The following is a 24,593-nucleotide window of genomic DNA, read 5'->3' as shown; positions in this document are numbered from 1 at the left end:
TACACTCATGTGTGTGTAGTCATACACAGACACGCACAAATACGTAATTTAAAACAAATCTTTAAAAAAAAAGGAAGCAGTTTTTTATATCTTATTTAAAAAAAATCAACAAATGTAATTTTTAAATGCACCTTGTGTTTTGTGCGAAAGAGTTTGTGTTTCTGGGCGTGCAAGCCTTCAAGCTAATGATTCCTTTGTCTCTACTAATTAGTGCTGGGTCTGAAGTGATCATTAAAAACTGAAGAAACTTCATTCTTGGCAGTAGCACTCCTTCCTCTCGCTCTCCTCTGTTAATTTTAGCTAGCCTGCTAGCTGACTTCTGCCTTCTCCTATTGCCCGTTCTCCTGACCATTTTCTGATGGAAGTTGTCAATCCCAACAACATGATGTAATAGCCAGGATCAAGGTGCATGAAAATGGAATGAATCAGCGTTATGAACAGCTGGTTACATGTGTCTAGACTGCTTCGCAATGGCTGGGATAAACTCAACGTTAACTGATGGCATTTGTGGGCCTGCGGTGTGGCTGGTCTCATTCGTGAGCTGGCTTATAGTAGATGTCCAGAAAGAGACAGTCAGACGGACTGATGGGTGAATGCATGACTTACAGTAGTTCCTCAGTGGGTTAGCCAGGGTTCTATAAAATAACAGAACTAACAATGAATATATAGATATTAAAAGGGGATTCATTTGAGTGGCTTACCAGCTATGGCTCAAGCCGTCCAACAATGGCTGTCTCCTGGTAGATCCGGTAGCTGCTTATTCCACCGAACTGATGTCTCATCGGTTCCAATCTGGAGCTGGAGTCCCAGGGAATTCCTAGAGAGCTGCCAGTTTTCAGGCTATGTTGTCATCCTGAAGGAATTTGATTCACTCAATGGTTCTAGCACCAAAAAGGCTCAAGAACAAGACAGATGAACTTGCCAGTGAGACTGGAAACAAGAAAGCCAAAAACCAAAATCGTCCCTCTTCCATGACCTTTATTGTGTGTGTGTGGGGGGGGGGTCACCAGAAAATGTGACTCAGATTTAGGGTGGGTCCTCCCACTTCAAATGATCCATCCAATAAAAATCTCTCACAGCTGTGCCCAGCTGCTTGGGTTTTTCTTAGTTCCAGATGTAGTCAAGTTGACAACCAAGATTAGCCTTCACTCTTAGCTGTATGTTAAGGTCAGCTAAAGATGGCACGGAACAGGCACCCACATCCTAGTCACTAATTTTGAGTTCATCTCAACCAGTGTAATGGACTTCAGACACATTCGAACAGTCTGTTAACTTTCATCAGTGGTCGGTACATGCTATTATTCTGATGTCATGGCTAACGAATCAGGTTGGTGATTATTTCCTTGAGATATGAGAAACTGACATTTATGTTAGTTCAGGTTCTGACTATCTAACCCATATCTAGTAGATAATAAAACCCAGAACATTTACCATTAAGTTCGGCATTTTTTGCTTGGCGTTTGACTGTTTTGAGACAAAGCCCCACCTGTTATTGTGAGTTGGTCCTGAGCTCACTATAGAGCCAAGCCTGCCTTTGAATTTGTAGCCATTCTCCTGCCTAAGCTTCCGAAATGCTAAGGTTACAGGTGTGAGACATCCTGGCCACTAGATTCTTTCCTTCCATCTTCCAAATACTGACAGAGAGGCTTTTGTGAGACAAACCTGGCCATCTTAATCCCAGACACCGCTGCAGCAGTGGGGAGGCCGGAGCAAGATGACTGGGGCCTGAAGCTCAGTTTGGGCTGCATGAAAAATCCTTTCTCAAACAAAACAAAAACATCTTCAGACTTCTATGTACTGTAGGCGAGAGTCCATATTCTCAGAGCTTCCCTTCAGCCCCTTCCTAATGTATCTCTCTGAGCTCCATCTCCTGCATCCCCGTCCATAACATACAGAGCCTTTCACCTCAGCACACCAAGTACCCAGGAATTTGTTCATCGTTCTTGCAGTTATATTCATTATTCTCAAGGCCTCTATCCTTCCCAAACGCACACGGCAGTGGGATCTTTATCCCGCCCTTCTGGGCATTTGAATTCCAAGTGCAAAAGCTATAAAGTCAGAATATTGAAACAGTTTCTGGATGTTTGCTGTGTTCCGATCACTGCAGTAAATTCTGCACCAAGTTCTCTGTGTTCATGCTCACGGTAACTTTGGACTGATCTACTGTTTTTATCCTCCATTGGAGATGGGGGTGAGGAAAGTAAGGCTGAGCAGTTAGTGACTGTCCAAGCTCACACCATTAGAAAGGCCCCCAACTACACACTGCTCTTCAGAGGCAACCATGCCTGGTCCCCCCTTGCGTCTGCAGAGCTTGGCCACTGTTGCTGTATAATCGACCTAGTTCAAGCTTGGTCTTTGAGATGGGCGCTGACACACCTGCTTCCTAAATTGTTAGGTCATGTGGTCTTTCTGTTGTCCCTGGCTGCTATTCTATGACAAAGACAAAAGAAAGCAGTTACAGCAGAGGTGACACAGCTCCCTTGCCTGAATTAACTATCAGGATCATGTACAGAGTTTCTTCACCCAGTTTAGAGCTCAGCTAACCCCAGGCCTTTAATTCTCTGTGAAACCAAGGCTGACCTTGAACTCCTGATCCACCTGCCTGCCTCCACCTGCCATGCGCTGTGATTTCAGGCGTGTACCACCATGCCTGACATCTCTATACCTTTACATAAGTTGAACTGCTGTGCTGTGACACCAGCATACATGTTGTATCTTATGACAAAGTAATATTAGCATCGTTTCTATAAAAACCACAACACGTGGAAGTGAACTGCAGTGTGTGTGTCTGTGTGTGTGTGTGTGTGTGTGTGTGTGTGTGTGTGTGTGTGTGCTCATACACAACTGTGGGTACATGTGCACATTTGTGGCCACCAATTTGTAGCTGTGGAGGTGAGAGGTCAACCTTGGATGCCACTCCTCAGAAACCACTCACCTTGCTTTTTGAGACAATGTTTCTCATTGACCTAGAACTAGCAAATTCCAGAGTGTCACCTCCCTTGTTACATCCCCAGAACTAGAATTAAAGGCATGAGCCATCGCTCCAAGCTTTTGAACAGAATTTAGGGACTCGATCTCAGCCTGGAGAAAAGGCCAAGTGCAAAGTGGTTGCTGCACAAGCACGAGGACCTGCCATTTAAATCTGCTGCTCCTTGCAAAAGCTCCTTGAAGCTTTCTGACCGTCTAGTCTAGCTGAACCAGTGAGCTCCAGGGTCACTGAGAGCCCTTGTATCAAAACAATAAAGCAAGATAAAGACCAATTGAGCAAGATAAAGATCAATTGAGGAAGACAATACCAACCTCTGGCCTCACTCTGAACAGATGTGTGCAACAGGTTTGCACACATGCACTCACAATCACACACTGATACACGTAACCACCACATACACACACAAAGAAATAAAATACAATAATTTAAATGTATATAATATTTGTGGGGTTGGAGAGATGACTTAGCAATTAAGAACACTTCCTACTCTTCCATAGGATCCAAACTTGATTCCCAGCACCTACAACAGGAGGCTCAGAGGTGCATTTATGTCTGAGCATTACACACATGTAGAGAACCATGAACGTCAATATGGCCGTCCTCCATTGACCTATCTCTATCAGTACGTTGTGTGATAAACCTAGTTTTCTACAGAAAACCTGGAAAATAAACTAAATTTATAATGCAGTGAAGAGTATAATGTTCCGAATTTGTATTTTTCCACTGGTAAATATAGTTGATTTTGAATGGAATTATTTCAGGCAACTCTTCAAGATGCTAATGTTTTTTGAGGCTCACTCATGAACGATGCTGATGTTTCTTCATCTAGCTGTATGATATTTTTGCTCTTATGCCTGTCACAGAAAGACCTAAGAAGTAAACCTCAAGCCAGCCCGTTACTGTTTGTGCTGATGGCGTTCATGCTGAGTATACTGGTGTAATGTTAGAGAAGGGTTTCTGTGAGCTGGACAGCAAGTGACCGCATGTTCCAATCTCCTTTTTCCTTGTAGATTTCATATTTTAGAGGCCCCGCCCCAAAGAGCATTTCTGCGAGCTATTATTTATCTCTTTACCTCATTTAATTAAGAACACAAATATAAAGGTTTAAAACACTGGACTATACATGTAATCATTCCGTTGTCTTCAAAACAACAACCCAACAACAGTATTGTACACCTCACTCTTGAGATGAAAGTAAAGGCCTATAGCCTCTCGCTCTTGTGTGAAATAACTTCTTTTGCTTTGCTTTCTTTTAATCATCCAACCCAGACAGGTGTGGGGTCACCTTTGAGAACTGCTATCGTAATATTTGTGCATATATTCACTTTTGAAAATCTCCTTGTCAGAATACAGCTCACAGCATCTGAGCCAATAAGACAGGGCGCTGTGTGTGCACACCCACGAATGGTTCTCTTCTCTTCTGTCTCCAGCTATGGGAGTTCCTGAAGCCCAACACTCCACTGGAGTCTCGGATTTCTAAGCAGTGGTGTGAGATTGGCTTCCAAGGTGATGATCCGAAAACAGATTTTCGAGGAATGGGTCTTCTGGGACTTTACAATTTGCAGTGAGTAAAATAAGGAATAGTCGAGCATTAAAGCAATGGGCTGGTCTGCTGGGGTTGAAATTGCAAAGAGGGGTTATCACTTTCAAAAGTCCAGTCCCAGGAGATGCCAGAAGATGTGTGTCCTCTGAAGAGAGAATTGGGTTCCTACAATTTTAAAACTTGCCAGCACCTTGCCTCGCCTTGCCTATGTTTCAACAGACTTCATAGAAATATTTAAAGCTACTCTAAGATATGTACTTTTAGATTCTTTTTATTATGAAAAACTTTAAGCCACACACAAAAACACAACCCCTTACATTGATGACCTGAATTCAAAAACTGAGACATTAGTTTTAGACCAAAAAAAAAAAAAAGTTAATGAAAATCCTAGACTGTTCATCATTTCCCATCTTGAATTTCAATCTTTACCTCCAAAATAAACGATCAATCCTGGGCCCTGAAATGCTTCCGCAGGGACAATTGCAGGCCGCCTTATTCAATGACCTGGGTTTGAGGTTAGAGACCTACATTGTGGGAAGAGAGAACTGATCGTTAAGTTGTCCTCTGACCTCCACATGTGCACAGACGCACAAAACAAATAAATAAATCTAAAATGGCTGCCTTGAATTTTCCCTGTGCCCCTTCAGATTTCTATAATAAGTCATATAGGCAAGCACTAGTAATTTTGCTATAGCTTCATTATTGCCCATGTTAAATACTTAAGGAAGCACTTTGGAGGTTGTGTGAGTTTTTGCGTGTTTTATGAAAGCTCATTGCTAATTCCTCCCCCTCCCTAAGGCGGAAATTTAGTTGCTTATTAACATCCCTAAGTCCTATGAGACGTTTTCTAATCACCGAGAATACAGTGTGACTGCTTTCTAAGAAAGATGCATTTGATCTGAGCACCATGTAATCCTAACTCTTGGGAGACGGGAGATCAAGGGGATCAGGGCTCACCCTTGGCTGTCTAATGGGGTCAATGCCAACCTGAGCTGCAGAGGCACTGTGGAAAGGAAAGAAGACAAGAGGAAAGGACAGAAGGAAAAATGGAAGGGAGAGAGAGAAAGAAAGTATGTGTACAGGAAGGATAAGAAAAGGGGAAAGGGAGGGGAGAGGAGAAGAGGAAGTGGAGGGAAAGAGAGAGGTGAAAGGGGGAAGGGGAACGAGGCGGGAATAGGAGAAGGAAGGGAGGGGAACAGAAGGAGAGGGGAGGGAAGGAGAGAGAAGGGAAGGAGAGAGAAGGGGAGGGAAGGGACCATAGACCCTTTGCCATGTTGCTTCTCTCCTTTTGCCCCTGGGGGTCTTCATTCCATTCAATCACCTGACCCCTTATCTATAACGCTCAGTTATATACGTGGCTCCCTGGGTAGTAATGAAGTTCATAATTAAGTTTTCAAGTCTGTTGGCTCCAGAAGAGTGATAGTCTCGTGCCAGTGTCTACCTGTGAGTGCCAAGTGCCCCTCACCCACCACGTGAGGGTGGCTGTCTGACAGTCACGGTGTTCCTTCCCTCTGCCCGCAGATATTTCGCAGAACGGGATGCCACGGTAGCTCAGCAAGTTCTGTGTGACTCTGTTCATCCAAAATGCAGGTAATTGTTCAAAATAAGAGATGGGTTGGGCTTTTTGGATTAGTAAATATCATTTCTCACATGGATCTGAAGAGAATATCAGCAGAGCCAGCTCACGGGAAGCCAAGCTTAAAGTGCTCTCTCTAGCCCTTCTGACAGGTGCTAAACAAAAACGTTAGTTCTCCAGATGTGCATTTCAGGATTTAGAATGTGGAGTGGTGTCCTTCAAGTAAGTGTCTGTCAAGAGTGTCTAGGACAATTCAAAGGTGAGCATGGAGGCACAAACACGCAGGAAAGAAGTCAGAGACAAGAGAGCGTGCCGTGGGTGGGCGTAGAGGGAAATGGAAGTCAGGAGGTAGAAGACCAACAGAGAAAGTGATTTACAAAGGCTCTTTTCTTTCAAAGTTCAGAACTGTATTTGCATTTCATTTACTTGATTTTTTTTTCTTTGAAGGGATATCACTAAGGAGGAAATAAGGTATTTTTCTTTGTTTTTGTGTTTTGTTTTTATTCTATTTTAGAATGAGTAGGTTAAGAATTTCTAAAAATAAGCAGATTTATGGAAAACACTTAAAGGCAAACATTACCAACTTTTAATGTGATATAGTCTATAATTTATGGGCTGCATTTTTATGAGCTAAAAGCCAAACTGATCTAATCTAATGAAGGGGTCAAGAAGCTAGAACTATAACTGGTTTGAAGGACATTTAATCCTTTCTTTTAAAAAGATGAACATCCCTCACACGTGACCTAATCCCCTCAAGAGACATTTTACTTGGACATATTTTTTTTACACAGTGAAAAATTGATCTTTGATTAGTAATTTTTTTGAGACACAGTCTCAAAAAAAATTATGTAGCTATGAATGGCTTGGTGTTCACTATGTAGACCAGGCTGGCCTCAAACTCACAGATCCACCTGGCTCTGTCTCCTGAGTGCTGGATTCAGAGTGTTCACCACTCCTGGCTTGACTGATGTATTTCTAACGTGATCATTCTGAGGAGTAGCTCTTCTCATAATTGTTCCTTCGATTTTGCCAAGTTCCATGAGCTTTTTATTTTGTCCTCCACCTGATAACGCTTAATTATTTCTAGCTAAACAAACGTAAAGTTTTATTATAGTGGTCTGAAGATTCAGGAATCGGTTGACTTGGGTTTATTTCACTGATGTTACTATGATTTTCCTCCTGGCTCCATTTGGCTAAGGCTCATTAAAAATTACATTACTTTCCCAAACTCGTGTTTATAGCCTTTTATAAGATTAAAATTTTATTTTCTGTACTTTTATTTATTTTATGAAAAACGCTAACATCATCTAGCTGCTTCTTGATTGATTACATGATCAAACTCAAACTATTATGGCTTTTAAACCATATCTTCCAGATTGCATAACTCTACATCATGAGCCCTGAACTCCCTGTAATTAAAGTTGACTGAGAGTCTGTGTGTCTTTCCAAGTGGTGTTTCTGGATCAGAACCAGAAGCCACGGATGCTCTGTGATCTGCTTAAAATATTTTTTTTGAAAAACCATTGAAGGGAGATTAATTTCATCAGTGAGCCATCCTCCAGCAAGGGGAGGTTAGGCAGAGGCTTCACAATTGTGGCTCCTCATGGCTGAAGAAACTGTGGACAACTCTTAAGACTGTATGGGTGCTGGGTAGGAACCTAGTTTATCCCTCAAGCTACAATCCAGTCAAAGAGAAAAAGACTTTTGTATTAGTTGCTTCAAAGTGGTGATGGTCGCCAAATGTGAATCAGAAGGGTTTGGAAATGCGAACATATTTCTTCTATACCTGCCCGAAAGAGATATGTTTTGAGGTCTATCGAACCCTACACATTTCAGGTTTTCAAGAGTGAGACAAAAATATATGTACTATGAATAGTTCCAAGATGCTCTTCAGCAAGCATGATACATTGTTGCCTTTGAGACTATTCATAGAGTCCTAAAGGAACTTGGTGGTTAAAGGTAGATACAATTTTAAGAGGAGAACTATGCCTGTTGATTTTTGTTTGTTTATCTGGAAAATACCTTATCGGTAGTCAAATAAGTGGAAGCTACTTGGCCTTGTCTTACATTTCAAATGCAGACAAGATTTCATTTAAGGAATGTAGAGACAAGATTTATAGATGCACTGTGGACTTTCAAAACTTTGTCGAAGGGGAAATGGATACTTACCAGTTTTTAAATTTCACACGTAATTTAATTCATGACTCTTTTTTTTTTTTAAGAAATAAAACTTTCCTGGTGCCTCTTTAGTTTGTTGGTTAGGAACCATACTTTTAGAATAGGAATATTTTAACACGAATCCCAGCAGTGATTTGGCATTGTACCCAGTCATTCACAGAGTAGAAAACACATGTGTCATGTAGCAGAGAACGGCCTTGTTGGGCACCAATGGGAGGAGAAACCCTTTGTCTGCCAAGGCTTGACCCTCCTCCAACCCAGTGTAGGGGAATGTCAGGGCCAGGAGGCAGGAAGGTGTGGGTGGATGGGTAGGGGAACACCCTCCCTCATAGAAGAAGGGGTGGGGGACGGATAGGGGGTTTATGGATGGGAAACGGGGAGAAGGGAATAACATTTGAAATGTAAATTTAAAAATCTAATAAAAAATGCAACCACACTAAAAAAAGAAAAAGAAAGCACATGCATTTAAATATCTTATTCTCTCTCTATGTGTCTCTGTGTCTCTGTCTCTCTCTCTGTCTCTGTCTCTCTCTGTCTCTCTCTCTGTCTCTCTGTCTCTCTCTCTGTCTCTCTCTGTCTCTCTCTGTCTCTCTGTCTCTCTGTCTCTCTGTCTCTCTCTCTCTGTCTCCCCCCTTCTGTGTTGTGTTATTACATGAGTGTTTGCAGTGTGCCATTTGCCATTTGCTCTAGAAAATTCTTTTTTCCTACTTGGACGGATTTAAAAATTGCATGTAACTCCGATGCTAAAGTCTGTTTGTTTTTGAGGCAAGGTCTTACTATGTAGCCCAAACCAACCTAGAATTCAAAATCTTCTTATGTTATGTTACATTGGCATTAAAACTGTCAACTCTATGTGTATGTACACTAGCTAAAATTGGTCAGTTTGAATGTATCAACTCTAAAAGCAACAATGTGAATGGAGATGGATGGGATTACAGGGGTGTGTTGGGAAGCTTATACTGTTGCTCTTAGCAGTGATATATTCAGACTTCGTGTGACAACAGGGTTACATATATATCTCTATGTGCAATTAACAGTTTAGTATAAGCATTCAAGGGGAGCAAGAATAAATTAAGTATATTAAGTGGTAATTTGTTTATTCGTTCTTTCTTTCAGCAAATTCAGCAAAACAGAATGGGAAAAGAAAAAGATGGATAAAGCAATTGGGTAAGTGAGGGATTGTACATGCAAACCTTTATCCCTGGCCCAGAGACAGCAAAACTGGGTTTGCGTCCCAGCACTTTGATGGTAATTCATACTGTCTATAACTCCAGTTCCAGGAGATCTTAAGCCTTTTTCTTGCCTCCATGGGAAAAGGCACTCATGTGGCATGCAGATTTACATACAGACAACACTAATACTCATAAAAATAATAAAGCAAATTGTAAAAATTATCTTAAATTTTTACTTTAGGTACCTAGCAACATGGCTTAGCAGGAAAGGTACTTGCCACTGAGCCTAATAATCTCAGTTTGATCCTTGGAACCTATATGTAGAAGGAAAGGATGTTCAAATCGTCTCCTGACCTACACACACACACACACACACACACACACACACACACACACACTCACACACACACACACACGTATACATATACACACATGTAGCACATAAGATCACATGCTCACACAAACAAACAAACAAATTAACCAATGTTATTAATGGCCTATTTCATTAGAATCATTTTTATGCTGGACTTATAACAACAGAGAGAATTTAAGTTTTCTCTTCCCTTCCTGTAGAAGAATCTTTCTCACTAAAAATTTAAATTTAGAAAAACAGAGGCATATTGACCAAAGCTCGGCCTTGCATATCTATAGCAACCACTCAGAGCTCTTCATTCTAGCCATTTCTCCATTCACACGTGTGCACCTACACTAAATCTCGGTGCGTTCTATGCATGTATCTTGCTTTAAAGTCTCTAAGGATACAAGTTTAGCTAGCTATAAAATTACCATAATTTAGTTAGCACTAAAATTTACCATAATTTCTTTAAGGAATCTTTTTAGCATATCTGAGCAATTTCTGTGTCTCACCATGATAAATAATGCTGTAATAGATAGTTTTATATCTAAGGCTTTGTCAACTTTGGACACTGACCTACCACGTGTTTGGGAATGGAATTGCCAAATCGAAGCATGGAAACTCTCGATTCTTTAGCACATGCTACTGAAACTTTGCAATAGAGTTAAAAGACAAGGCTTGAAATGGATGGTAGAGATGACTGGGCAGCTTGCTGTTCTGATGACTTCATAGGAATTTAGAACTCGTGTTATCAGTTTTCGAAGTGCTTCTACCCCATCTTGCAACGCTTTTGGGTTTTGTGGACCCTACCTGCAGGTACTCCTTTGCAATCGTGGGCATCAATATCACCGACCTGGCATATAATCTGCTCGTGAGCGGCGCTCTGAAAACACATTTCTACAACATCGCTCCCGAAGCTCCAACACTGTCTCACTTCCAGCAAACGTTCTGTGAGTGTCTATTGTTTAATTATCAGTATGGGTTTCTATAGAGCCTTCCAGACAAGGGTCAAAGGTGAGAGGTCAACTGTAAAGGAGCTACCTTAGGCCCTTTGAGGAAGTGTCTTTGCTTTTAACTTTTTTGTTTCTTTATTTTCTCATTGAAACACCTATGCTTATACTTCTGGGCATCGTGGATGTTTCTTTTTCCAGCTTTTACATGAGATACAAGGTGTCAACTTCGGGTCTGACTTTTGTCTGTCTCCCTCTGATCTAACATGGCTTAACACTGAGGAATGCAACTCTAAAGACAGCCTGAGTTGACTACCAGGTCCGATGTTTTGACAGAAAGGAAATTCACAAGATTAGAAAGCAATGTTGAAAGACTTGCCTCGAATGTAGATAAAAAAGAATTTTTATGAAAAGTTTTAAAAAAAGGGAAGATGGAAAAAATCAGGCCAGCAAGATGGCTTTGTGGGTGAAGACACTTGCTAAGCCTAAAGATCATCTGGGTTTGATCCCCAAGACCCACAAAATAGAAGGTGAGAACCAACTCTTACCAGTTGTCTTCCACATATGCACTGTCGTGCATACAGGCACAAGCATGCCCGTGCATACACACATTAAATTAATTAATTGATTAATTAATATGATAAAGCTTCAGGCCTGAAGGATGGGTTTTCGTGTTTTAAGTTCTAAGCACCAACATAACAGATTAAAATCTACCAAACCCAGGTCTATGTCACTGTGCGACATTATGACATTGTAAAGAGATCATCCTGAAATTTTCTAAAACTGTCACTCAAAAGCTTTAGAGCTGAGATTATACCAGACCTCTCATGATCGGCATTTTATTCTACAATACCATGAATGGTGACTACAAAAACTTAAGACGATTTACAATTTAAAATTATATCCCCAGTCTCACTTATCAATTGAGTATTGAGTATCAAAATAGGACAGACTTTTTTTTTTAAATAAATGCAGGTCTTCAGTATTTTTACTTCCCCATAACTTGACCAGGAAACTCCTGAAAAATATAACATTTCCCCCCAAAATAAAAAGAGTTATTCTGGGAAGAATAAATGAACCTAGACAACAGAAGATCTTTCCAGAAGGAAAGTGAAGGGACCCTTCAGATGAAGGAAAGGGCCCCAAGGAGGGTCCAACATGATAGACTGAGAAGAGCTATGGGTTTTGACAAAGTTCTGGAATTGAGAGAGCATTCACCATGTTCTGACACATCTAGGATGCATTTGGCATCCTTGGGGAAAGGGGTTTGTGATGAAATGAATTGGGAAACTAAGTAAATGAACGAAGCAGGCAGTTAGTACTTGGTTAAGAAAACAGTGGGGAATGAGTATGGCTGGATCCATGCACAGGAGTTAAAAACCTTATGTTCTGTAAATAGGAGTTTCAAAGGCAGCCCCCAAATGCGATGCAGCTTACATGGAGCTGGCAAAAGAATCAGCTGACACCACAATAGAACAAGGGTCAGGAGAGGAGAAATTACTGTCTTTTACAGGGCTTTGTTTTCCCATCAAAACATAGTAAACTATCGAACGCTGAACATTAAAAATATAACTGATAAGAATGAAAAGGGATATTTAAAGAAAGATTTACTCCATAGCTTGTCAGTAGAAAAGATAAGTCCCTCACGTGACATTTCGTAGCCCCTGTTTTGACCACCGGGTGATTATATTCACTCCTGGAACCATTCTAACTCCGAGAGATATTACTGGGATTTCCCTGCAGATCAAGGTGTGCACTGAAGAGCTGTGGCCTCTAAACCAGTAAGAAGTACAACACACTGGGAAGTAAAGATACCGTGTTAGAACACTGCGAAGGTATATTGCTACCATCACCCGCCCAGTCTGAGAGGAGAAGGAGCTCCCTACAGCAGTGCCACTTTCTGTGAACACCAAAGGGTGAGGGGCAGAAAGTAAAGTGGTAGAAGCTGAGTAGTCCAGCCAGAGATGTGCCAAGGACACAGGCCATAAGGCAGGAGAGAACAGCAGATCCAAGCAGTCGAGAGGGGAGTATTGATTAGATGTGATACATGAAATGGGAGAGAATAATTCAAAATGGACTCTACAGGACTTTGAGGCACATTAGAGAACATAAACAGAACCGCTAACAGACAAGAGCTCGCACACTGTGTCTCCTTAGCCTTGTTTAAGTTCCCCTATGCTAGACTTCCCATCTTTCTTAGAGAAATCGTGCGAGCTCTTGTAAGGGAAAATACAATGGGTTTAATTTAAGGCAAACCGAAGGCAAGTTCCTCTGGGGAAATCTATTCAGAGATACAAAAGAAGTGGACATTTCTATGAGATGCCATAGAGCCCTGGTGGGTTAGACCCAATCTGCCTACAGACTTTTAATTCATCTGCTTGGAGTTAAAAATCAGAAGCACACAGCAACCAACATCTCCCAGGGGGAAAACTAGCATTTAAGGGTAGAAGTAGATGTTTTGTTCATTTGATGATATATGATGTAGAGAATTGGTATCTAGAAGAGAATGTAACTATATAGTGGGCAGATGGATGGATGAATGGATGGATGGACAGATGGACATATAAGATTCTACAATAAATGATCCTTTTTTCAGGGGAGAAGAGGGTGTAGCCAATATGGAAATGTTTTAGCATTACCCAATTGATAGGTATGTCCAGATAAGAAAGCACACGGCAGAATCTTATTTCTCAGGATACTCTTCAGGTTGCAGAAAGAGCAGCAGTCCCTAACAGATGGGGTTACATGAACAGAGAGAGTGGGCATGGTTAGAAGAGGCACACCGTGCCCTGGATTCATTGTCCCTCTGTTGGGCACGGTCACGTCTGCACATCACCACTGTAATATGCTTACAGTTATCTGTGTCCTCGCACGTGCCTTTGCTTTCTACTAACGGGAAGGATGCGGCGAGGCAAAGCCAAGACACATCTAAGCAGCAATAAATATGCAGCAGGCTTCAGATGGCGAGGTATTCAAAACAAGTGTTTCATCTAGAGGAAAGGAAATAAGATTGTAATGGCTCTGTCGTCCTGACTTTACAGTCTTAGCGAATGCTGCGCTGCCAAGGCCCTGTACTGTAAAGACGACAACCAGTCTAAAGCTCCGGTGAGCACAGAGCCCAACTGCAATGGGGCAAGGCCAGGGGTAGCGAGCAGAAGGAAAGACAAGCGCAGAAGAGGGAGGGGATTATCTTTTCTCTGACCTTCAGGAGAAGGAACTATTACGCAGAAATAAGCACCGGAGGAACAGAAGGCACTGGGAGAGGCAGCCTGTGCCGACGATGACACGACAGCCTGTTTCAGCCCTGGCAGCAGCTGTTCACGGTGCGACTGTGCACTGTTCAAGCTTCCCGAGTGAACCCCATGCCCACATCTGTAAGACAGAGATAGAAAATCTTCCTGGACACCTCACAGCACTGGAATGAATGAAATCGATAACCAGAAGCAGTAGATTGGCTCCGTTCTCTCCCTCCCCTCTCCACACTACTTTGTTGGCTTTCTCAGATAACAAATCATTGTCAGAAATCGAATACCCATCTCTTTCTCTCCAAAAGACAGAGAATTAGGAAACATGAGAACTCTACCTTTCTCTTCATCCTCAGTGCCTAATAGTGTATCAGTTACGTGCATAATTGGTAGATGGATCAATCAGACAACTGGCCAAGTGAATCTTTGAATGCTGTGTAATAATCCATACATGACAGAGTAATATGCACTTTGGGAACCAGGTCACCGTCCCTGTATCTTATTACTGCAATGGTGTTATATAGTTTCTCTTCATTTCCTAGTAATATGGGGAGAGTCTCGGGGAATCTGTCTCCAGGATTTACAGTTCTCATTTGTACTTATAGAGAAAGTACATAGTGTCAGACTGTGAAGCACCATCACTCTCAGAGATGGTATTCTGTAGTTGTGCACAAGAGAAAAATGGAGGAAACCACCGTGTTTGAGTTCTTCTAGAACTACGTGATGTATTTCATCCCCTGAAGAGCAAGATGGGTGTCTGCACGGTATGGAAAAGTGGGCATCCTTATGTGTACCACAGAAAAACAAATCATTCGGTAAAAGGAGGTAGGGGTGCTGCGTGTTCTGATTTGATGGTCCACATCCCACTCGTGCATCAAATCATCACATTGTACCATGGGGATGGAGTCAGAAATCAGATTCGGAAAACGTAGTGCTGAAACAAATAGGTCAAAGAGGGTCCATCGCCATCGCTCACTCACTGCGCATGCGCTATGATGTCAGACCCTGAAGAGGAGATGAGCTAGCGCGCTGGGCACGCTACAAGTGTCAGAGAAGGGCTAGCTTTGTTCCGTGAAGTATAGGCCAACAGCTTTCTGCTCAAGAACCTTCTAAGAATCTCGGGATGAAGCAGGAGGATTACAAATTAAAGTCTAGCTGGGGCTGCATACCAAGGCCTTTTTAAAAAATACAAAACACAAAAAATTCCCTCATCTGTGTAACTGTCAATGTTGTTACTAGAGATGCCCAAGCCTGGAAGCAGCCTTGGGCCATGTCATACGAGTGGAAACGGATGGGTAAGATACAAGACGGTGGATTTGATTCGCCGTTTTCCTGGTAGTCAGCCTCCGTGTAGCCTCAAGGCCAGCTGGGTAAGGGAGAAAATACCTCCATCAGAAACGTTAATAAGGGCTGGATAGATGGCTCAGTGGTTAAGAGCACTGACTGCTCTTCCAGAGGTCCTGAGTTCAATTCCCAGCAACCACATGGTGGCTCACAACCATCTGTAATGAGATCTGGTGCCCTCTTCTGGTGTGTCTGCAGACAGCTATAGTGTACTAATATAATATAATATAATATAATATATAAATAAATAAATATTAAAAAAGAAATGTTAATAAGCAGTATTTTCCATTGGCCTGAGAGGAGGGGAATGGGGCTGGAGATGTAGTTTGCCTGGTCGAGTGTTTTAGCACACACATGGCTCTAGGTCCAAGCCCCAGTACTCCGTAAACCAGGCAGGATAATGTGCTGGGGAGGTGCAGACAGGAGGATCAGGCAAGCGTTCAAGGTCTTCTGCACCTTAGGGAGTTCAAGGTCAGACTGATCTGCAAGAGACCTTGTCAAAAGAAAGAAAAAAAGAGAAGAAATAGGACAGAATAGACAATCCAAAATAAATATAAAATAATTGCTCCCTTAACCATCTGTCCTGCACCTTAGTGACTGAGTTCTTAAAAATGTGCAAATATGCCTAAACAAGCAATGGGGAGGGATGAGAGGGGTGAGCGGGTGAGAACGGGTCACCATCGAGATGTGTACTGGGGAAGGACACCTCAAATACTGTGCAGTGAGATAGGAGTCAATGATGTCTTAAACCTGTTTATTGGATTATGTTAAGTGTTTGCATACATTGTCAGTTGCACGGGGAAAGCTGTTGGTTTCCCTTTGGTATTCAGTTGAGGGTGTTTGTTCTGTGTTCTCTTCCTATGCACCTCCGCTGCGTTCCTTCCCCTGCTCCTTCCTCCTGGTTTCATTTTATATGTGAAAGTAAAAGAATGGAGTTCCAATCAGCATCCTCTCCAGGGTTCTGGCTCTATTTCTTTGCACCTTCCAAATTTAAAACAAAGAACAACTTCATAGCATTCACTTTTTCTTTCTTTTTTTAAAACTGGAATTACTTTCTTATTTATGTTATTATTTTCTATTTACTATATATTTACTATTTTAGAAGCAGGTCTGCAGCTGCATCTGGATTCCCTAAATACAGATATGTGATATTGCCTCTTAAAGGAAGTGTTCACATTGTAGTGTCCTAGATGTGTGTGAAAAGCATGCAATGGGGCAGAAAGAAGGGGAGAGAGAAACGACGAACAGATTCAAATACTTGACCTTTACTCCCCAGAAGTGTCCGTCCCAGAGTGTTCATAGATAAGAGCTTTGGAAGACAAGAGCGTTTGAATTTGGAACCACGTAAGGAGTCCGCAGCTCAGACCTGATTTACAATTCTTACCGTCTCGTAATAGATGGTTCAATGCACCTGTCTGATGTGTCTGAGTAATTTAATACTTTAGTTAAATTGAATGCCGAGAGGAAAAAAGGCAGAGTGGAGTAATTCTGAAAGGCTGGACTATTGCGTTAGCTTAGTTGGAATGAGAAGGACGAAGGAGTCACTGTCAGCCTTTTAGAGTTGGTTTTTGGGATTTAGGGAGATGGCTTACTGGGTAGATCACTTGCTCTGCAAACACAAGGGCCAGAGTTCAGATCCCCCGAGCCCATATAAATCCCAAGTGGGCATCGTGGTCCATCTGCAGTCCCAGTGCTCAGAAGACATAGAGTGTGGAATTCCCAGAATAAGGTAGCTAGCTAGACTGACTGAAGTGGCAAGCTCTGGGTTCCAGTGAGAGGCTCCACCTTGATGTATAAGATGGAGAGAAGACACCCATTATTCCCTGACCTCCACAAACACGCACACACACATGCTCACACCCACATACCTGAAAACACACATGCACAGATAAATGTAATTTTAAACATTTGGAAATAATCTTTTGAAATATTTGAAAATAACCCAGCCAAGCACATGGGGGTGGGGGGTGGATCTCTGTGAGTTGAGGCCAGCCTGATCTACAGAGCAAGTTCCATGCCAGCCAGAGACCTTGCTGAGAGAGAGAGAGAGAGAGAGAGAGAGAGAGAGAGAGAGAGAGAGAGAGAGAGAGAGAGAAATGAGCTAGAGAGATGCTAGGTGGTTAAGAGCTCTGACTGCCCTTCCAGAGGATCCAATTTCGATTCCCAGCAACCACACAGCAGCTCACAGCTGTAACTTCAGGTCCAGGGGATGCAATGCCCTCTTCTGGCCTCCAGGAGACACCACACCGTGTTGTGGTGCACAAACATACATAAAAGGCAGATACTCATCAACATTTAAATTTTTTTCTTTAAGGAAATATGATTCATATTTAGGAGGTGACCAATTGTTTTGTTCTCCTGCTTTGTGGGGTAAAAATGTTCTCTGATACTAGCTGCAAAGGGAGAAAATTACCAGCAGCGTGGTAGCTTCCACTCCACTGATCTCACTAAAATTTGGAGTTTTCTGTGGCCTCCGTGAAGACTGCTGTGCTGGCCTAACTCACCCGCTGTGGCTTGGAACGTGGCTAAGGGCTGTTACCTTGCAGACTTACCACTGTCTTTTTCCCTAACAGGCTATTTGATGCACGAGTTTCACAAGTTTTGGATTGAAGAGGACCCCATGGACATAATGGAATTTAACCGCGTGCGGGAGAAATTCCGCAAGAGAATCATAAAACAGCTGCAGAACCCAGACATGGCGCTGTGCCCACATTTCGCTGCCTCTGAAGGTTTAATCAACATGTAGTGCCCACACTGGTTTCAATGGATACCCCTGAACACTGCCTCATTGTCATCTTAGATCTCTGCTTAGGTGACAGCTCACACACCTAATGCACATAAGTGATTATATATATATATATATATATATATATATGCATGCCTTTTGGTACAGTATTTTCATCTCTTGGTCATTATTCCAAGATCCCCCCAAATATCACCATTCTGGAGTGTCCGCCCTCCAGCGACTGCTCACATTGTGGCATCCTGCAGTGTTGACATCTGTCCTTGGCACCCAGGTTTGAAGAAAGTTTTCTATTTTTTTAGATTTTTTCTCTCCCCCCCTCATCATTCAAATATTAAAAACGTGTGATAATTCCTTAGCTGTAATTTGTACGTAAGAGAGTTAGCTGAATCTCATTCCGTGTTCATATTTATTTAAAAAAAAAAGTTTCACGAAGACTGCTGCTAGCCTCTCAAGAAGGGCTTGTGCTTGGACCTCACCCGGGTAATGTATAAGACTTGAAAGTCATACAGACGTGTGAGAAGCCAAACTCTTCCTCCACATAGAACAGCTGCGCTTCGCCAGGAGGTAACAAGGCCAGACGTCAGCTTCAAACCGGAAGCATCCTCCAGTGACATCCTGCAGAACTGGTAGCCTAACCTAACCACAGTCGCAACTGGGTCATAGCCATCAGGATAGGAAACTATCGTGTCCCCATCACTACATGGCTTGGATGTCAAAATATGTGTACGATGCTTGGAGCCCCAGAAAAGAAGCCATTATCTTTCCGAGGCTGCGAAAGGTTTCTCGCTACCTGACTCTTGCTGAACCCATACTTAGTTCTTAGCACTCCCCAGATCTCAGTATCCTTGCTTAGGGATTGAGTGCTGACTGCTTTGTTTCTATCTTGGGGGTGGGGAGGCAATATTTTAAAATTGTTTGCAAGAAAAATGTGCTACAACACAGGAACCTAAGCGATGATATCATGCACTATTTCTTGAAATTAGCATCCTTATATCAGTGGAAGAAGTTGCTGGGAAGGAGAAAAACAAAATCATCCTCAAACAACTGAGAATCATCTTCTTTCAAATGTGATTTAGTTTGGAATTATGACTGTAGTCTGTTGAATAGTGTTTACCATGGTGTTTCATACCTGTGGTATTTTATACTTTGGGACGATCAATTTTAGTATTATTAGATGTTTGTGTAATCACTTGCTTATTTAAATAAATTTTGAGTACTGCCTAACTGTCAGTATATGAATAAATTGCATATCATTCTACAGTAATGGAGAGTGGGTTTCATTCTGATGTCTTTGTGCTCTGTAGGTCTTAAGAGATGCAAATGTATGAGTGGGTAGAATGTCAAAGACAAGCAACTGTGTATAAATCACTGCCTCTCAGAGCTGCCGGGTGTAATTCAGAATTCGATACGGCTGAGAGATTTCCTTAATCTTGAGGTCTGGTGATATTGCGTGAAATATTAAAAACGCACCCATGCTAGCCCCAGCTATGCTCTAGTAATGTGGTTTCCCAGCTCCCAAGGTCCCCATGGTCTCCATGTGGTGGCCACCCAACTCCCCGTTCTCTTGTTGTGGATCCTGTTCACATTCCCAGCCATCTGCCCCCCTGTAGTTAGCTGTCACAAATCCCCAAAACTGGTAAAATCAAAACTCTAGAGGCTTGTAATTTATCAGTCAGATTTACATCAGTAAATTCTCAACCCACAAAACGCCCACACAATGAACTCAGAGCCGATTGATACTGATACAAGCTGCCCACCTAGATGGGACAAATTGCCCTGTATTATGCCATCCTTTCTATGATATACATAGCTACCTGTGGCTATTTAGAGCCATGCAGATCTGGGTCATCCTTCTCTTCCTCCATTTGCTTTCCTTCTCCCTGTGTGTTCCTATCTCTTTAAAGCTCTCAGCCCGAAAGGACTGGAAGAGCTTGAAGGGGCTCGAGACCCCATATGAACAACAATGCCAACCAACCAGAGCTTCCAGGGACTAAGCCACTATACATGGACTGACCCTGGGCTCCAACCTCATAGGTAACAATGAATAGCCTAGTAAGAGCACCAGTGGAAGGGGAAGCCCTTGGTGTTGTTGTAAAAATATAAAAATAAAAAAGTATTATCGTCTTTTACCCCGCTAGGTCCACGCTGCGGTGTCCCAAGATATCTGCTAGATATCTTGGTGGAAACACAGCCCAGCCGCACACTTTCTTACACTCAAACCCTCACATAAAAGAACACACAACACAATAATCTTTGACCCAATTGGTAAGATATAATTGCCCACTTAAAACATACAAAGCCCGGTACTATCCATCCCTTGAGAACATTAGTAACAACCTGTAAATACACAGAACAGAATCTTAACATCACCTGCCATCTTGTCCTGCCACGGCTTCTCCCCTCTCCTCTGCCCTGTCTCCTCCTCTCTCCCCTAGTCTCCTCCTCTTCCTTCAAACTTCTCTCCCACCCATCCTTCCTTCTCCTCCAATGACAGGCCTCTATCCTGTACCTGCCTCACCTGTGACATCATCCTACACCTTGGTCCTGCCAAGGCTGAACCCCCAGTGAACGGGATTGTTGGGGGTATGGCGGTAATGGTGGAAGGATGGGAAGGGGAGCTCATATAGAAGGGGAGGGGGAGGGGTTAGGAGGATGCTGGCCCGGAAACCGGGAAGGGGAATAAATACTCAAGTTAATAAAGATACTATATATATATATATAAAGCTCTCAGCCCACCTTCTCTATCCACTGCCCAATCACAGGTGCTTGCCTTGTCTTGTGCCTGCTCTCACCCGCATGTAGACAGCAAGCCGCATGATGATGCTTTAATGAATAAGCTATTTTTAAACTATTTTTTAAAATCGACAGCATCTCATTACGTAGCTTGCCTGACCTGTGACTCACTGTGTAGACTAGGCTGTCCTGGAATTCAGATAGTCACCTGTCTCCATCGCCAGAGCCTTAAGATTAAGACATACATCACCACAACTTACCGTCTCACTTTTTCCTCATTACTTTCTATAAAATCTGACTTGCTATTGCAAAGCAACTGCTATTTAAAACCCCTCGGCTGCCTGTCACAGGTTGCTTGGTGGGATTTCCCCATTCTAGGACTCTTTCTGTCCTAAAGCCAGGTGGTAGCCTCTTTACTTCCTCTCCTTCAGCCTGTGCCCTCTGTTAGACAATGCAGAAGAGAAAGTCGGCCAACACTTAATGCGTCCCAAGAATAATGTCTCTAGAAGAAGGAAAAGCTATGAGCCAAGTAGATGCTCGTCTTGAGCACCACAGTACTTGGACCTGCAGGTGCAGTACTGCACCTGCAGATGGCGCCAAATGCTGGGCAGACTTTGCCAACTACATCTGTGCGCGGCCTCTTCCCATTTAAGGCACAACTCCATCAGCAGTGCACCTTGATGGCTTGTGCTACTTAGCTCAAGTCGTTCTGCTCTGGTAGAGATCGGGGATGTTACAAAACTAAGACGTTCCCTCCCGGTTCCTTGGCCACGTTCCAATAGTATCTAAATATGGCTGCACAATTTGGGGATGAGCAGTCTCTGCCAGCTCCCTCAATGTGTTATTAGCTTTCTCGTTCACACCTCACTGTAGGAGATGCATTCCACCCAGTAACCCAGAGCAAGGTGAGAAAAAGAAAAGGAGGTTTCAAAAGCGGCAGAGGCATGTGATGTATGCTAGGTGTGGATGGATGTGTTTCCCTAGGGTATTTTTAGCTTGCTCATGTTTATTCCACTGAGCAAGCCTTGACCGCATAAAATGTAAATTGTGTAGCATACTTCCTTCAAGGTTTCCAAAACACTACGTGATATATGATTTTAAAACATTCTAGTTTGCACTACGGGGGAGGGGGGGGATACTCCTTGAAGTATCGTTTCTGAAACTTGAGTCTTGGGCTGGATATTTTTTTTCTCTTCTCACAGTTCTTGTTATCGTGCTGTAGAGAAAAGGATTTGCCTGGCGATCCATCATCTTGTCTATATTTGAAAAGAAGCTTAGATAGGCATCATTCCAAAGACAGGGCAGGGGTGGTTTGACAATATATATCCTCCAAGTCAGACAGACAGACAGACAGACAGACAGACAGAAACAGAGAGAAACAGAGAGAAACAGAGAGCAGGGAGGGGAGCAGAGAGAGAGAGAGAGAGAGAGAGAGAGAGAGAGAGAGAGAGAGAGAAAGGTGGGGAGGATGCTGCTGACATCTTTGGTATGACAGACTAGACTCGGGCAGTTGAACAGAGATATTACATGGCCAAAGTAGACCAAAAGACAAATATAAATAACTTCTCTACTTATAGCTCAATGGTGCATCTCTTTGCTTCCTCACTCGATCAGAAGTGCATCATGAGATCCTGGGTGCCCATCAAAAATATGGGTTTTTGTCTTAGTTGAGAATTTCAACTCCAATGATTGGGCCTAAAGTGTGATGGGGAAATTAAACCTGAAAATCAAACTCCATGGGCACAAGTTCTACTGATCTGCAAGCATAGGAGGCCAGGTTCAGACTGAATAGGTGTGAAGATGGGACCAGAGTTAGTTGGGTGTGGATGGAAGAAATAGAGGGTTCTGGAGAAAACGGGGGAAAGGTTTAGAAAATGGCAAGCAGAAAGCCTTAGCCCACTGGGTCCAGAGCCACCTGAAGGGCCACCTGAGACACGAGGTGCATACTCCGTCAAAGCACTGCCTCCAGCTCTCCTGGAAGCATTATGGGGCAGTGCTCTAATACACAGACAGAGCAGAAAAGCAGAACCGAGTGCAACATTAAGCCCTGGAAAGAAAGTTCCAGCATGGATTCCATTTCTAATGCTAGCATTTGGTGAACTCCAGTGCCGTGAATCAGGACCCTGCTAGCCCTGACCTTGCATGGCTGTAGCTCCTAGTCAGTATCTAAAGTCAGGTAGATTTTGTTCACTTCCTTGCTTGCTCTTCTTTCCTTCCTTTTTAAAATTACTAACTTTACTCCTTTTATTTTATATGTATTTGCCTGCATGTATGTGCACCACATGCATGCTTGGTGCCTGCAGATGTCAGGAAAGGGTATCAGATAGCTGCAAACCTCCATGTGGCGTCTGGGAATTGAACCCAAGACCTCTAAAAGAGCAGCCAGTGCTCTTAACCTCTGAGCTCCCTCTCCATCACTGCCCCACGGCTTTTCTTGACAACCAGGCTTATAATATTCAGTGAAATGGTAAAGGATTCAAGAAAGGGAAGGAAATGAGCAAGGCATGGGGGCTCACACCCATAATTCTGATACTGAGGAGGTTGAGGGAGGAGAATCACAAGTTCCAGGCCAGCCTAGGCCTAAGTAATACCCTATCTCAAAATCCAAAATTAGGAAGAGAAGAGAGAGAGGAGGATGGGAAGAGGAGAAGGTGGATGAAGATGAGGAAGGCTAAACTAAACCTTCAACTTCAAGGCTCTAAGCCAAGATTTCTAACTGGTACACCGTCCACTTAAAGTTCACCCCACTGCCCTGGGGTTCTGGTGCATTGTAAACATGCATAGATTCTCATGCCTTGCTAAGTGATAACATGTTAATATTTCTCAATCAGATCCCTGCAAAGTAAATTCGCCCCTACAAATACTGTTTTGTTTTCTCTGTATTCACCATTGGGAAATTCCCTACGTTGATATACAAACAGTTGTGACAGCATTCTGAGCGCTTTCTCCTGACCCCTGCCTCCCTGGGGAAGGAAGCTGCCTTCTTTCTTCCTGATTCCTGGTGGGAAGTCTCAGCAAGACAGGCTTGCAGAGTGTGGGCTGGGCCGTGCTCAGGTCAGATGCTACAGGGCATGTCCATGGAAAAAGAAACATGTGAGCTCATCAACATGTGGACCCTTCATTCATAATACATTCCTCCTGCCCCTCTGAGCTGGCACAGCCTCCAGAATGCTGCTGCTTTACAGACACACTAGTGAGTGCTATGTCGTCCGTGTGTATCCCTGGAAAGCTTCCCAGAGACCCAACAGACATGGCAAGGAAAGAAGTCAGAGAAAGGTCAAATCTATTTTTGTATCTAAATACCTCAGATTGTCTTATGCTCTTGGGGCTAACCATAGATGAAAATTCACCACAGTTTAGGAAGTATAGCAAAAATAAAAGAAACTAAGATTAAATTCAGGGGAGAAAAAAAAAAAAAAACAGGGCCAGAGAGATGGCTGAGCGGGTAAGAGCCTAGTTCTACAGTGTAAGGATGCGAGTTTGAATACCCAGGACCCACATGAAAAACCATATGCTTGCTTGTAACCCAGCATCAGTGGATGGAGACAGGAAGACCCCAAGAACTCACTGGCCAGCTCCAGATTCAGCAAGAAATCCTGTCTCAAAGCAGTGACACGGAGAACACAGAAGAAGACTTCTGGCATCCTGTCCTGGGTTCTGTGTGTTTGCACACAAGCACATATACCTGCACACTCACTCATGTGAGTGTACATTACACACACACACACACACATCCACGCACACACAGACATGCACACACAT

General features: G+C 42.9%; 1 protein-coding gene across 4 annotated transcripts in view; it reads left to right on the top strand.

Moving 5' to 3' along the window:
• Window positions 1-19,362, top strand: part of Elmod1 (ELMO domain containing 1) — a 56,913-nt gene extending 37,551 nt beyond the window's left edge. For 2 of the 4 annotated variants that reach the window (NM_001191579.2, NM_001429211.1), the window contains 6 exon segments: window positions 4,420-4,553; window positions 6,054-6,122; window positions 6,556-6,579; window positions 9,403-9,453; window positions 10,630-10,763; window positions 17,926-19,362. In NM_001191579.2, coding sequence (NP_001178508.1) covers window positions 4,420-4,553; window positions 6,054-6,122; window positions 6,556-6,579; window positions 9,403-9,453; window positions 10,630-10,763; window positions 17,926-18,098 — 585 coding nt within the window. In that variant the 3' untranslated portion in view covers window positions 18,099-19,362. 4 annotated transcript variants of the gene reach the window in all.
• Window positions 19,363-24,593: the final 5,231 nt, after the last annotated feature.

This window comes from Rattus norvegicus, chromosome 8, assembly GCF_021556685.1.
Source record: "Rattus norvegicus strain SHRSP/BbbUtx chromosome 8, alternate assembly SHRSP_T2T, whole genome shotgun sequence".
Lineage (NCBI taxonomy): Eukaryota > Metazoa > Chordata > Mammalia > Rodentia > Muridae > Rattus > Rattus norvegicus.
The sequence above is the reverse complement of the archived record's forward strand: the minus strand, read 5'-3'. Positions and strand labels throughout refer to the sequence as shown.